The following is a 16,643-nucleotide window of genomic DNA, read 5'->3' as shown; positions in this document are numbered from 1 at the left end:
TATATATCAACATAATACTAAGTATTTTTAATAAAAGTTCTTAATATAGAATATTTTTGGTATTTTTTCTTTTTGAGGTATATTCAACTTTACATACGTGGTCACATTATTTAAGAAGCACCGTTATATAGTTGAATTAACTTCATTTCCTGTTCTTGTACATCTAACCAAGTATTCGGGGTTGACTGAAATGCGGAGCTTATATGTTTTGTTAATGTATTGCCATCTTGTGCATGTACTTGCACAATTATACTTTGTTGGCGCACTCTCGATTCGCAAAAATGATTTGAATGGTGTGGAAGAGCACAGTCACGATGCGGGTAAGATCAGGTGTTACGTTGTAAGGTCTAAGCTGTTAGACGGTAAAGGTATAAATTTAGTAGTCGGAATAACACCCAATACATAATGGCGGATTCATATACAGTTCCAATTTGAATTATGGCTATCTCACTCTATCGTATAATTTTGTCGGTCAAGTTGGACACTAATGTACAAGCATACAAACATACATATGTATAAATTATTATGCTTATAAGTTATAAGCAAAGTAATTCATGTGTATGTATGCATGTACATTGGGTTATTACATGTATAAAGGCATTTATATATACAGTTCGAATGATATACATATGTGGTATATATGTATATTGCAGATGTCGCTAGAAGTGGATTGCTTAAAATGTGTAAAACTTGCACATCTGTAAACTGTGTACCACAAATTCAATGTCCCGCTCATGTCCGCATGGGGGACCACGAGAAGCCACAAATTTGCGATCTGCCCGCCGGCAAATTTGGTTATTGCTGCGAAACTGGCCAAAACCACACGGCGCAACAAAATAAGGCACGTCGGGCAACGATTCCATCATTTTTGCCACCTGATGTGCTTGAAGAAGCACGTAAGAATTTTGAGCATCTAATGCACGGCGTTGCCCAAATGCCGGTCCTGCGTGGGCATCCAGATTTTACTCATGGTATCGTATTTCAATCGACACCCAAGGAAGATTTGCATAACTTTGCACTGTCGAACAGTGCGCTTGAATTGGTAATTGCCAGTCAAGTGTTTGGCAAGAAGGAACAGGTGCCGCTCGATGACCTCATCACAAACAATGTGCCAGTACAATTTTCAAAGACGCCGTTGGCTCAGCACTGCCAAACACGCCCGATTTGTCGGGGTAGACACCACTTCCGGAGTATGGATGGCACTTGCAATAATCCGCTACCCCAGCGTTCGCATTGGGGTGCTGCTGGCCAGCCAATGGAGCGTCTGCTTCCCCCAGCCTATGAAGATGGGATTTGGACTCCTCGCGCTCATTCAAGCGATGGAACTTCTTTGTTAAGCGCTCGTGAAATTTCTAGCGCTCTGTTCGCCGATCTTCATCGACCCCACCCAAAGTACAACCAGTTGGTAATGCAATTTGGGCAATTATTGGCCCATGATGTTTCTCAATCGGCTTCGGTGCGTCTCGATGAAAATGGTGGCTTAGTGCAATGTTGCTCGCCGGGAGGCAAAAGCATTTTGCCGCCAGAAAAAAGGCACTTTGCCTGTCTGCCGATACCGGTATCCGAAAACGATGAATTTTATAGCGCCTTTGGCGTGCGCTGTTTGAACCTGGTAAGACTATCACTGGCGCCCAGTGCCGACTGTCAGTTAGGCTACGGAAAGCAACGGAGCAAAGTAACCCACTTCTTAGATGCCTCGCCCATATATGGGTCCAATGAGCAGTCGGCACGTGACTTGCGCACTTTCCATGGCGGCCGATTACACATGTTTAATGATTTTGGTCGTGATTTGCTGCCCCTAACTAGTGACAAGGATGCGTGTGGCAGCGCGGAGCCGGGTAACACGTGTTTTAAGTCGGGTGAGTGGATCTTCCAACTGTCACAATCATAATATATATGTATGTAATTCCATGTTTCAAGGCGATGGTCGCACAAATCAAATTATCTCTCTGATCACACTGCAAATTGTTTTCGCACGTGAGCATAATCGCGTTGCCGACATCTTGGCTGAATTAAATCCGTCGGCGAACGACGAATGGCTTTATCAAGAGGCTCGCCGCATTGTGATTGCGGAGCTACAGCACATTACATACAATGAGTACCTCCCTGCAGTTATTGGATCCCAGCAAATGAAAAGATTTCGTTTGATGCCCCACCAGCAGGGATATTCAACCGACTATAACGTTGATGTTAATCCAGCTATTACTAATGAGTTCTCGGGAGCTGCTTTTCGAATGGGTCATTCTAGGCAAGCAATACAGATTATACTGTGAAAAAAATTTAATCTTTACTAACTCTTGTCTTTAGTGTCGACGGTAAATTTCGCATACATGATGAAGTCATTAATATTCCGGATGTTATGTTTAATCCTTCTCGCATGCGAAAGCGCGAGTTCTACGATGATATGCTACAAACGCTTTACACGCAGCCAATGCAACAAGTCGACAGTTCTATTACACATGGTGTAAGTGTATTAAAACAATTCAAATGGCAAAAAAAACATTCATGTCCTTAAATCGTAGCTCAGTAGATTTCTCTTTCGCGGTCACAGTCCGTTTGGATTAGATTTGGCCGCAATAAATATACAACGGGGTCGCGACCAGGGCCTGCGCTCCTATAATGACTACCTTGAAGTAATGGGAGCTCCAAAGCTGAAAAATTTTGGTCAGCTTCCAAGAGATGTGAGTATTTGTAGCGTTTACTTTTGCTTTCTAAATGTAAATATCTCAAAACTATTGAATCTTCTTAGATTGGCGAAAAACTTGCTCGGGTCTATAGGACGCCTGATGATATTGATTTATGGGTAGGCGGCTTGCTGGAAAAAGCTGTTGAAGGCGGTATCGTTGGGATCACTTTTGCCGAAATTATTGCCGATCAGTTTGCTCGTTTTAAGCATGGAGATCGGTATTACTACGAATATAACGATAAGGTAAATCCAGCAGCATTTCGACCAGCTCAACTGCAGGAAGTGCGAAAGGCCACAATCGGACGTTTGATCTGCGATAATGCCGATCACTTGACATTACATTCGGTGCCTTTGGCTGGATTCGTACTCGCCGACTTTCCTGGGTAAGCTGATCATTTCGATGATTAGCCGATAATCGATTAACCCCAATATAAATCATCTCTTTGCAGTAATAGGCTAATACGTTGCGATGATCCAAACCTTCCTACAGTTGATTTAAATATGTGGCGTACCTAAATAATGCTCATATGGCTTTTTATTTATTTGTCGTTGCCAGCTTCGTGGTTTAATTATATTTATTTTGTTTTAACCCTGTAATTACCTTAAGTAAAAATTGTATAAGGTGAATTTGTGAAGACACCCTTTAAAATATACAGTAATTTTCAGAAACATTAACTCTATGCGAAGAGAAGTATTAAATATTCACAACTGCCCTTTTTAAAGAGTTTTGAATGTGTAATAAATAAGGAAAATAGATTAATCTTTGGTAGCCACCCCTTCTATTCAATACGTACAATTCTTACAAATCCAAATCATAATATAGTTGGTAATAGTTTCCGAATGTTTCGTGGTTTTATTACCATTTAGTGATTTTACATTTGTCAATTGTTGATTTAACGTACTAATAACATAAGTCTTATATCATGTTCAATATTAATTGCGGATGTCCGCTCTGATACGTTACGTTCGAGGCTCTGAAGTAGTCCAAAAACTAGAAATACCGAAAATAGTCTCACTTACAATTTTCAGTTTTAGAATATAATTCTTGTTAAAGTTGTGATTTAACTGCACTAGAAAATTGTTCTAAACAAAAACTATTTTATTGAAGGACTGCAATTTTTGTAAACTAGATAACATTTGAAATTGTTAACCATACCGGAAGATAGTTTTGCAGCATTTACAAACTATGTATCATATTGTTCATGCCCGTAGACATTCTCATCGGAGTAAGCCATGTACAAGAAAAAGTCCTTATCACGGTGCTCATGGTACAATAAGCCCATTGAAGCCGATGTCGGAGGAATGACACTGTTAACGAAGAAAAACAGAGCGTCGTCCGGACGGAGATTAATGCGTTTACGGATAAGAAAGTAGAACTGACCAACTGTCAGATCATTGGGAACCAAATATTTCTTTTTATCCAGAGCTGCATGACGTGTCTTTGGTGCCTTTTCCACGATGACAGGCACGCGATCAGGATACTTTCTGCGTATTTTGTCGCCTTCTGCGCGACGCTTTTCAAATGAATGATCCTTCTTAAACTGGAAATTCACATTCATCTTGGAAATTGTTTTAGTAATAAAATCAAATATAATATCAGTTAAAATTTTTGTAAATAAGTGCTGCTGTTCAGATATGATTTTGGTTTGCGCTTCGTTCAAAATATGTGATTGTTATCCGGGATACATATTTGAAATTTTCAGTTTTAAAAGCACACTATGTTAACGGCTTTCAAGCATCTACACAGAGCAATCCGATTTGAGCTACCCTGACGGAGCTGGCTACTGAGTAGGCGGCCCATAAAAACGAAAGCTTTTACCAAAGCAATAGTAAAAGTTGTACACCTACGGAAAGCTAAAAACCAAAGCCTTGAACTTTGTTAGCTTTAAGAGCTTATTTTCTCAAACATTTACCGTAGCCGTAATAGCTTGGATGTGCTCTCTGCGTTCGCTCGGTTCTGTCACTCGGCTCGCTTTGATATATGGTATAGACGGTGTCGTCTGCGATTTGTATATTTCTGATTTCCGGTTTCCATTGAAGCTGCTCTTGCTAATCAGATTTCAATTTCAGTTGTGGCTATTCAACAGGTGTATAAAGTCGGCTACGGTAAAACGGTCCGACACGAAAGTCGAGAGAGTTACCAAAATTTTGCACAGCGGGCGATAGAAAATTTCTTGCGCCAGGCAGCAGTGAAAATCCGTATTCCGATTAATAGAAATGCTTATGTGATCTAATACAATTCGAATAAAAGCAGTCGAAATAAATTATAGGCAAGGAAAACCTAAACAAGAACTAAACAAAAATTTTCTTAGACTAAATAGAAAATCGACATGTGCACATGCACAATTTTGCACTTCCCACGTAAACTTTGGTCAGCGGAGGTCAAATGTAAATGAAATCCAATTATAGTTTTCGGCTACGGCGTGGCATTCAAAATTTATTGACTTCAATTTGACTTGCGGGCAAAACTGAATTCAGAAATCGTGAATAATGTACATTAATTAATTAGTGGTAAGTGTTAATCTTCTATAAAAATCAAAAACTTTTACAAGTCAAGTTAAAGAAATAAAAAAAATTAACACGTGTATTTAATTTTTATTTACTTATGATTTATTTATTTCATTTTGTTCTTGATTAAACCAACGTAATAATATAAGTTATTTGAAACTTGTAATCAATAGTTTGCTCAGCTGAGAAAATCTGCGACTTAAATCATTTTTTTTTGTAGTCTCAAAGACTTCATGAATATTTGTGTACTTAAGTAGAAAAATTAAGCGCAATAGAGCTTTTTTCAATGAAATAAGAAGAAGACGTAATGAAACGAAAGCGGCGCCGACAAATGTTTGTCTATTTTTCAACATTTTTAATTAACAAATATTTGTTTGCCTTTGTCTTGCTCGGGATTATATTGATAAAATCATCCAACAAGCGTGTAAATATACGTACGTATTAATTTTTTGAGATTTAATTTAAAGCTGCGTAACTGAAGCAAAATGGGAAAGGTTTATTATTCGGGTCTAAGACACCCCCATTGTTCTATTAGGCAAAATACTTGCATAGCTTTGTTTGCTTTTGTAATTATAGTGAAGATATACATACATATGTGTTCGGTTTCGGTTCACAGTTTGCAAGTTAAACAATATTCACGGCATCGAATCATAACTATATAAATTGAAAAGTCAATCAAACATGTCGTCGCCATACGTGAAATTTTAATTCACAGCTTCATCAGCAAAAGGTGCAAAATTTTTGAGGCTCTCTTTTGTAAACTCGCTGTTCGCTTTATAGGTACAGATATATATATATATATATATATATATATATATATATATATACTATGTATGAACTCGAGCCTGATTTCTGTCCAACTATGCGGTAAATAGATATGGATAATCAAAACTTAGAAATGTTTCTTAACTAATTATAACGACACACAATAAAAAATCATTGTAAATTGTATTATTTACACTTAGATTTCAATATCTTTTGCCTATTTTATTAAACCTAAATAGTGCCATATTTAAATTTATTTTTAGTATAAACATATTTAAATTAGTGTTTATCATATTTAATTCACATATTAATTTCCACAAATTAATATTAAAGTGAAAAAATATTAAACATGAATACAGTTCATATTAAATTCAAATACTTTTAACTGTTTTTTTTTATTTATAATATTTAAATTAAAAAGTAACATAGTTAAATGTAAATGCATATTTCATTTAAACGTGTAGGCATGTTACTTTAAATAAATTTTAAATTGTTTAATATTGTATTTAAATACAAATCGTTTTTAAAATAAATATGTTTAAATTTAAAAGTAAATGTGTAAATATTTATATAAAATATTATTCATGTTTAAATCAATAGGCATTCATAATTAAAATTAAATGTTCCCATTTTAATTTCAATTTTTATGCACTTAAAATAAAAAATAAATAATTTTGATATTAAATATTTGTATTCTTAAATTGATCATCTTCATTTAAAAATATATATTATAATTATTGTCTTAAATATGAATATATATAATAATTGCTTATAGTTTTATATGTTATTTAAGACTTTGATTTATCTTGTGCTTGTATAAAAAGGGTATAATGTATTTGTGCAAAGGCAGAAGCAAGCATCTCCGATCCCATAAAGTGTATATATTCCTGATCAGCATCAACAGCCGAGTCGATTTAGCCATGTCCGTCCGTCCGTCCGTCCGTATGTATGATCGTAAGGATCTCAGAACCTATAAGAGCTAGAGACTTGAAATTTTAGCTGTAGGTCCTCCTAGTGCCCGCGCAGATCGAGTTTGCTTCCGATATTCGATAACTTGCCCCGTTTCCAAGTAATGGATAAAAAAATCGATATCGAAATCCAGTTTTTTGAGCAATTTTGGTAAATAACAAGAGCTAGAGTCACCAAACTTGACATGTAGCTCCTAGAATAGTATATATATATATATATCAAGTATCTTTCATTTTATACCTATCGCCTGTTGGAAGAAGAGGGTTCAGGATATCCCATAGTCGGGAGCTCCCGACTAGAACCTCTTACTTGTTTCTTTTACAAATACTTGAAAATTTAAACAATTTTAATTTTCTTCCATATTTTCTTTGGTCTTTGATCCTTAGCGGAGCAATCAATCTACACCTAGTCGCACTTGAATGCAACTAACAAAATGAACCAAAAGACGACATCTGACATACCGAGAACATATAGTGTTGACTCTATAGCAGGTGAACAGCGAGGAGAGGAAAGCCTAAAACAATAAGAATAATACTTATTTAATGTGCACTTGAACGAAAATGAAGTGCATGCCAATAATATCCCAATTTGATATTTTAACATTCGTTTTGCTTTCACTGGCCCATGGCACGCATCAAGCAAATACTAATTGCTATGATAGCCAGAACGGGTTTAATACCTATTTTAATAATCTGTCGATCGATATTGGCAATGAAACTGATATGTCCGTCGCGACCATGTCAACGAATCCGACGAGCGATGCTTCCGTTTGGAAGTGTTGCTGCTGGGAAGCAACTAATCAGGTAAGTGGATGCTCGATTACAAATGCCTTTAATAATTCCAAGCAGTATACACACAGTTCATTCTTATAGGAGCATAGATAGTATATGCTTTAAGCCGTGTAACTTTTATAACTTTTTAATATGGTTTATTTTATAAAATCTTACTTTCGAGCAGAACGAGTTTGAGTGCCGATGCGAGGGCGAAGCCCTGACACGCGTGCCGCAAACATTAAAGTTGCCTCTGCCAAGGCTCACAATTGCATCAGCGGGTTTGCCGCGGTTGCGGTCGATGGGTTTGAAGGTGTATGCCACCACCTTATTAGATGTGTGAGTAATACTTGAATCCTGCGAATTAAATTTACATATTTCAAAACAATGTATGTGCCATATTTGTGTCTTTGTAGTGCCTTTATAGACTGTCTGCAACTTGAAACTATACAGAACGGAGCCTTCTCCAACTTAACAGTTCTGCGTACCATGTATGTCTATGTGAAAGCAATGTACATCAAAAATTACCATTTTATATAATGTTTATCGTAAATTACCATTTTATATTATTTATAGCTATATTTCAAATGCTCCAAAACTAACTTACCTATCCAAAAATGTATTTGCGGGAATTTCCGACACTATTGAAATTATGTAAGTAAAAAGCCCTATATCGCGAGGACATTCACTCTAACAAGCGTTAGATAGAATTGTCTTATCACAACATTAGAAAAATATTTATTGTTTATACATTCAGCTTGACTGACTAACCATAGAACATTGTGTGTAGAGCTCGAAATTCACAAATCCCAAAAACTTGAAATCTTGTCAAATTTGAATCGGAAAGGCGGGCAACCAACTAGTGCGGGCATTTCTAGTTCAATTTGCTGAATAGGTTCACTCGTTCATTTTCTGGTCGTGAACTAAATCGGCCATTTAGTTCATAATGACCGTTCAATCGAACTTGGTCTGAACTAAACGACACAACTCTACAACCAACCATTAGGCACACAAACGCATAAATGCTTTTATTCATATACAAAAGTGTGCAAGTGTGCGTGCATAGCAAGTCCAAAAAATTTTAAATGCACACATGTGAACGCTTAGGTACCCTTACCAACGATAACGAGCTAAAATGCAAGAATTTCGCATCGACGTGGCAAACCCTTTCTTATTTCATATTACCGGTCCCTTCAAAAGAGAAGAGAAAAACTTGTGCGCATTGTTGCTTGTGCGTACACATACACACACATACGATTAAACGATCCCTAAACATAATGAGAGAGCTTTGAGTGTAAGAGAGAGCAAAATAAAAATCAGCGATGCCGTTCTACCACACAAATCATATGTATTTCTTACTCTCTTGCTCTCGGAGCGTGTCTCGGACCCGACAAAAAAACGAAGTCAAGTTTGGATCAATTTTTCATGTCCACATTCATTGTACTAGTTGTCTCATCTATATGTTCTATGGTTAGTGGTTGCATCAAATTTAGTAGAGACACTTAAAATGCAGTCTTCAAATCATAAGCTGCTATAATGAAGCTGTGCGAATATGAAAATAAAAATGCATCTTTGAAAATGTATAGTCTTGATCATCATCATCTCCGAACTGTCTTCATACCAGGTCTTTATGTCTGTCTGTATAAGCGTGGCGAGATATCGAAGACAATGCGAGAAAATAGTCTCAAATTTACAATGTATTTCGTCTAGCCTATGGAATGTCATTTGCTTAATTTTCTCATTACTCCTAGAGTTTTCAAAATCGAATAATATCGATTTTTAGCAGCAGTTCTTTTTATCACGGAGATGTCAGTTTTCGCATGTTAGTTTTGTAAATAGATCAAGATCCATCCCCACTATCCTTCATATACTTAAAACAAGAAATAATTGTTGTTTTTGGAAAATGTAAAGTTAACATATGTATATAAACGTTAAATTGTACATTAACCTTTTTATTTAGACGCATTATAAATAGTGGTTTAACAAGTGTGCCCGATTTTGGATATTTACCCCCCAATAATATATTACAAATGATGTAAGTGCGCATAAGATGGAATTGTTTTATTTAATTACAAATTGAATAACTTTCAACTAAACATTGATATATATTTATGCATATAGAGATCTCGATAACAATCAAATTTCTCGAATTGATTCAAAATCTATTCAAGTAAAGACTGCACAATTGTGAGTAAAAATATATATGTTATATTGGTATTTCCCAAACTAATTGTTTTGATTCATAAGTGTTTTAGCGAATAACGACATAACTTTCATTGATGATTCTGCCTTTTTGGGCTCGAAAATAGCTAAACTGTAAGTTGATTGCAAAAACGATTTTTCAATTTTCAATAATAACTTTCATGTAAAACACATATTACAGTTCATTGAAGGATAATCGCAGGCTTAGCGACGTTCACCCGAATGCATTTTACGGTATAATTGATATAACAGAACTGTAAGTAACATAAATTATTCGCATACAAATATACGAACCGTGATATATATACTCCCACTTAACCATAGAGATCTCTCGAGCACATCTTTGGTCAGCTTGCCATCAGCTGGACTACAGACCGTCGAAGTATTATACATAATCAATACGCATACTTTGAAAACGATACCCTCCATATATAATTTTCAGGTATACCATACATATATATCAACTAGAGTTGGCCCGTTTAGTTCAGACCAAGTTCGATTGAACGGGTCATTAACATGAACTACTGAACTTATTCAGTGATAAGTGAACTAAATCGGTCATTTAGTTCAATCGTTCAGCTATTCACAACGAATCGTTCATGATGGACTGCATAACTGAACTGGACGAACAACTGAACGAGTGAACTAAATGACCGATTTAGTTCACGACCAGAAAATGAGCGAGTAAACTTGTTCAGCAAATTGAACTAGAAATCCCCATCTACACATTGTTTTCGTCTCTTTCACTCATTAATTATTACAGAACTTACAGAGAGCCCACTTAACGCACTCGTTTCATTGCTGTGCGTTTCAATTCCCGTCGAGACATGATCCCAAGAGGCATGCTCAACGTTTACAGGAATTACAAAAATGGAGAGAACAATGCAATGGTGACCGGGACTTACATAGGGATGTCGCCAGGAAGCTAAAAAAAAACACATCCGTGGAAGAAACGGCAGGAGTGCATTATACGTACGTTTGATCAATAGCTCTAATTAACCAAATATTTATAGGCCTTTATAGAAACCAAAGTGGGACTGCCGCAGATCTACAGAATCTACCGACCGACACGGCTTCCAATTCGTATGACTACATGGCTGATTCAACAATGAACAACATTGGAATTTTTCATGAGCAGATTACGATAAATCCAGATGACGACCAATTGGCTGAGTATTGCGGAAACTTCACATTTAGGTAAACGTTTCTTATTATAAGTATTAACACTGTTTCTACCAAGGTGTCTTTTGACACCTTAGCTAATAAGAGTGGAAAAAGTTTTTAAAAGTATTCTCTTTTCATTTTTTTTTGCCACTAAACGAATTTAACAATCAATTAATAAAAATGTATTAAAAAATGATTCAACTTTGAAAATAATTTCAAGTTAAAAATTGAAAAAGTTTCTTTTGACACGTTTGGTAGAAATAGTGTTAATGCTATATATTAAAGTAAAATTTGTAATGCAGAAACCCAGATATTGAGTGTTATCCCATGCCAAATGCCCTGAATCCATGTGAAGATGTCATGGGATATCAGTGGCTGCGAATTGCTGTCTGGATTGTAGTTGCCTTAGCTATTGTTGGTAATGTGGCGGTTCTTACTGTCATACTATCCATTAAGTAAGTTTAGCCGTCATGGATTCGATTTATTTAAATTTGCTCATCATCTAATATTCATTTGTAGATCAGAAAGCCCATCAGTGCCACGCTTCCTAATATGTCACCTTGCTTTTGCCGACCTATGTTTGGGTCTCTATCTGCTGCTTATCGCTTCAATTGATGCACATTCAATGGGCGAATATTTTAACTATGCATTTGATTGGCAGTACGGTTAGTAGTTCTCAAATGTTCATTCATTTTTAGATATATATTTTGTTATTTACACAGGATTGGGCTGCAAGATAGCCGGGTTCTTAACCGTGTTTGCCAGCCATTTGTCGGTCTTTACTTTGACTATTATCACAATTGAACGCTGGTTTGCGATCACGCATGCAATGTTCCTAAATAAGCGCATCAAGCTGGGTCAGGCTGCTGGCATTATGCTAACGGGCTGGATTTACTCCATAATTATGTCTGCATTGCCCCTGTTTGGCATAAGTAATTATTCATCTACCAGGTGAGGTGGTTTTCGACTGCATTTTACTGTTGCTATACCCTTGCAGAGTGTACCATAGTTTTGTCGTGAAATAAGTGTAGGGCATAAAAGGAGACATCTCCGATCCCATAAAGTATATATATTCTTGATCAACAGCCGAGTCGATATAGCCATGTCCGTCTGTCTGTTTCTATGCGAACTAGTCTCTCAGTTTTAAAGCTATTTTTATGAAACTTCAGAAGTGAAACTGCAGAAGTGCCTCTTTCCGTTGTACGCAGTGCATGTGTCGGAACCGGCTGGATCGGACCACTATATCATATAGCTGCCATAGAAACGAGCATGCGAAAAGAAGGTTCTTATATGAAAAACTTTTTTGTTCATCCAGATATCTTATCTAAACTCTGCATTTATCAGTTTTATTATTCTCCTCATATATATGCAAAATCCTATTAAGAGCGGACCACTATATCATATAGCTGCCATAGAAACGAACATGTGAAAAGAAAGATCTTATATGAAAAACTTTTTTGATTATCAAGATATTTTGACCAAACCAAGACATTTTTTAGATTTACTATGCTCCTCATATATATGGAAAATCCTATTAAGATCGGACCACTATATCATATAGCTGCAATAGGAACGATCGGTCGAAAATTAAGTTGTTGTATGGAAAATTTTTTTGTTTTTCAAGATATCTTGACCAGACTTGGCATTTATTAGTTTTACTATGCTCCCTCTATTTATGCAAAATGTTATTTACATCGGACTACTATATCATAAACCTGCCATATAAACAATCGGTCGAAAATGAAGTTCTTGTGTGAAAAACCTTTTGTTTTTCAAGATATCTTAACCAGACACTCGGCATTAACTTTTTTCCTGTGCTTCTTAGATACTGACAATTCACTATGATCATTATGAAAAGGTTGGGTCTGCAAGGGTATTGAGTCTTCGGCGTGCCGAAGATAGCTCTTCTTTCCCGTTGTTATTTATTTTGTTATTTTCTTTAATATAACTTAATTTAGTATTTGCCTGCCAATGGAGAAACGCGATATATACGATTCCATATATTTGATAATGATTTTGGGTTGCAATTTCGTGGCTTTTACAATAATTGCCATTTGCTATTCTCAAATATATCTTTCTCTCGGCCAAGAAACGCGTCGTGCACGACGCAACAATCCTGGCGAAATGAGCGTGGCCAAGAAAATGGCACTTTTGGTGAGTTGGTCCTTAACATTCACTCATTTTCAATTAATTGGTCGCATTTCGATTTTTACAGGTATTTATTAATTTCACTTGCGGGGCACCAATTGCCTTTTTTGGTCTTACTGCATTAGCTGGTTACCCGTTGATTAATGTTACAAAATCGAAAATATTACTAGTGTTCTTTTATCCCTTGAATTCGTGCGCGGATCCATATTTGTATGCCATCCTAACATCCCAGTATCGACAGGATTTGTTGACTTTCTTGTCCAAGTATGTATCCGAATCTAAAGCATTTAAACATCCCACGCACTGACTGATAAGAGCACAATTAATCCAACAGATTGGGCATTTGTCGCCAGAGCGCACTTAAATATAAGCACAGCGATTCGATGCATGGAACTTCACATTATACTATTCGCGGATCCATTGAACATCGAAATTCACTTTGCCAAAAGCCCGAACAAGATGGGCCCGCGGAGACACAAACAATGCTTAAGAATAATGAGGATTATGTGTAAATGATTTATTTATCAATATACTTTTTATGGTTCTGCGTGTACTCTTTAGTTTATCTTGGGTGGGTTATATTGCAGGAACAACTTATTCCTAAAAAGTTGCTTGGGCCCTTATTGCTAACGTAATAATAATTATTCGCGTATTTATACTGCATCCAATCCTCTTCATAAATATACTTGTTTTATTGTTAACTTGGTTAATGTATTTATAATCGAAAGAAATTTAAGCGAATCTATGAATTTGTATTAAACGTTTTAATAGATGTCTAATAGATGTTTAATATGCGAATACCACTCTTATCATATCCACTGATTTATATAAGTCTTTACACAATTTTAAATTTCTTGCTACTCAGATAAATATATATATATATATATATACTAGCGGGTATAACCCGGCCTTGCCCGTGTCACGTATAGAATAAATCTTCTCAAAAAGCTTTAAAAATGAACAAACAGCTTTCATACACACGTTTTCCGCCAATTTACCACTGTTGCGGGTGAAATTTCCTAAATCACTGAAACAGGTATTCCTTCATTCATACAAACGTATTTGCATGACATGCACCTTTATCACATCAGGTAACCACAGTTTGGGCTGTGCGTTGATCACCAATAAGTCATTCAGTCAGGACAAACAGTTTTATATATAGAAATATATGTATGTCTGTACACTTGATACAGAAATTAAAAGGTTTTTAACACATGATACTGCAGTTGTCTGTGAATAGAGTTTTTGGTATTATATATTTAATTTGAATACCACCAATGTGTTTAATGCCACCCCCATGTGAAAAAATACCAAAAGAAAAGGATACTAAGTGAGAAATACCAAGATTTGTTGACGGTTGACAGTCGAGCAAAAATGTCACGTCTTTCAGGTATATTAGGTATAATCGTTGTCATAAAAATTGCCATATGTGCTTCAGAAAACTTTAGGAATAATAAACCTCAGTCTAGGGCAGCAACTTTTCATTTTCCGGAGTACGCGTACAAAGAAACAAGCAAAAATGTATGTATAACATGAAGAGAGACTATTGATTTTTCAAATACATAAATGTGGTTTTATTTTTAAAGGAAATCACCTATCACGATTACGAGCTAGCCTGTGGACAAAACTCACAATGTGTTAATGCCAATTCAGCTATGGTTTCCAAATTAAACTGCTTAAGGCAATGTATATCGCATTCTTGCTATCAAGATATATATGCTTTTGATGAGGTATGCTTTTTGAACCCAACTAATATTCAACAACATAAATTATCAATTTTGTTCTTTTATGCAGCTTGAAGAAGGCGAAATCGATGTCAGAACGAATTCATTTAAAGGTTGCGTTATACAACGTATGTAGCACAAGGCCCCAATCCTATATCGATTGTATTTGACAAACTACCTGCAGGAACTGCAATGGAAGATTTCCGAGTATATTTATAAATGGATATAAATTGGCTTTTTTCAAATGCCTACATCAACAATTTTAAATTTCGATTGGTATCAGAAAACCATTTTGGTAAAAATGGGTGACTTTAAGAAATAGGTTAAAGAAAAATAAAAAATACTTAAAAAATTATAATGTGCGCCAAATTAGGGTCGATTTTTGGCACTTGGTATCGGAAAAAGAATAGCACAAAACCAAATAAATTTAAATGCAGAATTGCAAAAGATGAAATTATTTAGTGTCTACATCAATTTGTTTTTGAATTTTAGCTTATAATATGGGTAAACCAAGGGGTTGATCATTAAATATCTTAATTTAGGGATAATGGCCCCAAAAACCTTATAAACACGATTAAAGCCTATAGTTTCACCTAACCAATCATGAACAAATTATGAAAATCGAACATCACGTTTTTAAGATATTGGAACAACAGTGCCGCAACCTCGTTGCTACACCCATACAAAACCGTTAAAAATTAGCCTTGCAATTGAACCCTAATATCTTTTCTCTTTTCTCAGGGTTAATGCACGGGGATACCCTGAACCCTCTTCTACCAACAACAAATGCCTTAGCAGTAATAAAAATAAATGAAAAATCCCCTAGTCGGGAGCTCCCGACTAGAGCCTCTTACTTGTCATGTTAAGCACCGTTACAAAAAAATATTGCTGCCATTTTAATGAATAAAAATGTTAAATAAATATTGCCAGCTAGTTATTTTGCAATAACATAGGGTATAATGAGAAAAATAGAAAATGATAATTTCTTAAAAACTGGCTGAACGTTTTTCTTGATTCAAGAAGCAAAATTTTGTCCATTTGTGGACATTATCGGAGAAATTAATAAATATAGGTTGAAATTTGTTGAAATTTTGCTACCCTTTTGTTAAAATACTGTGCATAACTACATAACTGCAATGTTGTCTTATTTAGCAGCAGTCTATTTTACCAAAGATTATATTTTATTGAAAAGTCCCAATTATTTAAAAGTCTTCATTTCTTTCATATATACAAATAATTTGAATTAATTTGTTCCCGCCGAATACTGTATAAAATTATTCAACACTGATTCCAAGCAGTTGGTGCTAGTAGTTCGATAGGCCTTTTGAATGAACAACATAAGGCGTGTTTACACATTTTTATTTTTCTAAAAAACTGGCTGATCGATTTGTTTAGAATTAATGCGTTAGGCTTCCTTAAACATGCATCTTCATGTTAGTATAGCGTGCCTTGCGGGCCATTATCCCTGAGAAAAGGTATTAGGGTTCAAGGTCAAGGCTAATTTTTTACGGTCATTTTGCTGCACTGTTGTACAAATAACTGAAAAACGTGCTGCTCGATTTTTATAATTTTTTCATGATTGGTTAGGTGAAACTAAAGATATTTAAAGAATGGTGGAAACCTTATTATTCAACACCTTGGCTTACCCATATTATAAGCTAAAATTCAATAACAAATGAATGTAAACACTAAATAATTTCATTTTTT

At 35.6% G+C, this 16,643-nt stretch overlaps 4 protein-coding genes across 6 annotated transcripts; 3 read left to right on the top strand and 1 right to left on the bottom strand.

The window, feature by feature from the left end:
- Nucleotides 1-133: 133 nt before the first annotated feature.
- Nucleotides 134-3,361, top strand: Pxt (Peroxinectin-like). Its single transcript, XM_064700393.1, has 7 exons — nt 134-320; nt 654-1,859; nt 1,921-2,248; nt 2,308-2,464; nt 2,523-2,681; nt 2,750-3,069; nt 3,136-3,361. The coding sequence occupies exons 1-7, from the start codon at nt 191-193 to the stop codon at nt 3,200-3,202; spliced, it is 2,367 nt and encodes a 788-aa protein (XP_064556463.1). The 5' UTR covers nt 134-190; the 3' UTR covers nt 3,203-3,361.
- A 403-nt stretch (nt 3,362-3,764) lies between these two features.
- Atg8b (Autophagy-related 8b) lies at nt 3,765-4,357 on the bottom strand. Its single transcript, XM_064700394.1, has one exon. The coding sequence runs from the start codon at nt 4,243-4,245 to the stop codon at nt 3,871-3,873; it is 375 nt and encodes a 124-aa protein (XP_064556464.1). The 5' UTR covers nt 4,246-4,357; the 3' UTR covers nt 3,765-3,870.
- Nucleotides 4,358-4,740: 383 nt separating this feature from the next.
- On the top strand, nt 4,741-13,765 carry Lgr1 (Leucine-rich repeat-containing G protein-coupled receptor 1). Of its 3 annotated transcripts, none has more exons than XM_064700391.1 (18): nt 4,741-5,197; nt 7,315-7,731; nt 7,886-8,037; nt 8,115-8,210; nt 8,275-8,352; nt 9,659-9,733; nt 9,820-9,885; nt 9,946-10,014; nt 10,082-10,156; nt 10,225-10,342; nt 10,673-10,872; nt 10,924-11,097; nt 11,367-11,519; nt 11,584-11,729; nt 11,787-12,015; nt 13,023-13,218; nt 13,280-13,476; nt 13,547-13,765. In XM_064700391.1, the coding sequence occupies exons 2-18, from the start codon at nt 7,489-7,491 to the stop codon at nt 13,722-13,724; spliced, it is 2,445 nt and encodes an 814-aa protein (XP_064556461.1). In that variant the 5' UTR covers nt 4,741-5,197; nt 7,315-7,488; the 3' UTR covers nt 13,725-13,765. The 3 variants fall into 3 exon arrangements, with proteins under 3 accessions (XP_064556461.1, XP_064556462.1, XP_064556460.1); XM_064700392.1 differs by having other exon boundaries at nt 4,744-5,197; nt 8,115-8,189; nt 10,664-10,872; XM_064700390.1 differs by having other exon boundaries at nt 4,744-5,197; nt 10,664-10,872.
- Nucleotides 13,766-14,548: 783 nt separating this feature from the next.
- On the top strand, nt 14,549-15,390 carry LOC135440991 (uncharacterized). The gene is made up of 3 exons (XM_064700421.1): nt 14,549-14,733; nt 14,799-14,942; nt 15,007-15,390. The coding sequence occupies exons 1-3, from the start codon at nt 14,587-14,589 to the stop codon at nt 15,070-15,072; spliced, it is 357 nt and encodes a 118-aa protein (XP_064556491.1). The 5' UTR covers nt 14,549-14,586; the 3' UTR covers nt 15,073-15,390.
- The last annotated feature ends 1,253 nt before the right edge of the window (nt 15,391-16,643 follow it).

Source organism: Drosophila montana, unplaced genomic scaffold (genome assembly GCF_035044405.1).
Source record: "Drosophila montana isolate Dmon_TW-CO22-7 unplaced genomic scaffold, ASM3504440v1 contig_1761_1, whole genome shotgun sequence".
In the NCBI taxonomy this organism is placed as follows: Eukaryota; Metazoa; Arthropoda; class Insecta; order Diptera; family Drosophilidae; genus Drosophila; species Drosophila montana.
The sequence above is the reverse complement of the archived record's forward strand: the minus strand, read 5'-3'. Positions and strand labels throughout refer to the sequence as shown.

What these genes read in the sequence shown, in the direction of transcription:
- LOC135440991 (XM_064700421.1), top strand. Translation starts at nt 14,587, where the DNA reads ATGTCACGTCTTTCAGGTATATTAGGTATAATCGTTGTCATAAAAATT. An exon ending in ACAAAGAAACAAGCAAAAAT is followed by an intron (nt 14,734 to 14,798) that starts GTATGTATAACA and finishes TTATTTTTAAAG; the next exon opens with GAAATCACCTATCACGATTA. An exon ending in ATATATATGCTTTTGATGAG is followed by an intron (nt 14,943 to 15,006) that starts GTATGCTTTTTG and finishes TCTTTTATGCAG; the next exon opens with CTTGAAGAAGGCGAAATCGA.
- Pxt (XM_064700393.1), top strand. Translation starts at nt 191, where the DNA reads ATGCGGAGCTTATATGTTTTGTTAATGTATTGCCATCTTGTGCATGTA. An exon ending in AGAGCACAGTCACGATGCGG is followed by an intron (nt 321 to 653) that starts GTAAGATCAGGT and finishes TGTATATTGCAG; the next exon opens with ATGTCGCTAGAAGTGGATTG. An exon ending in TTTCGAATGGGTCATTCTAG is followed by an intron (nt 2,249 to 2,307) that starts GCAAGCAATACA and finishes TCTTGTCTTTAG; the next exon opens with TGTCGACGGTAAATTTCGCA.
- Atg8b (XM_064700394.1), bottom strand. Translation starts at nt 4,245, where the DNA reads ATGAATGTGAATTTCCAGTTTAAGAAGGATCATTCATTTGAAAAGCGT.
- Lgr1 (XM_064700390.1), top strand. Translation starts at nt 7,489, where the DNA reads ATGAAGTGCATGCCAATAATATCCCAATTTGATATTTTAACATTCGTT. An exon ending in TCCGACACTATTGAAATTAT is followed by an intron (nt 8,353 to 9,658) that starts GTAAGTAAAAAG and finishes CTTTTTATTTAG; the next exon opens with ACGCATTATAAATAGTGGTT. An exon ending in CCAAGAAAATGGCACTTTTG is followed by an intron (nt 13,219 to 13,279) that starts GTGAGTTGGTCC and finishes CGATTTTTACAG; the next exon opens with GTATTTATTAATTTCACTTG.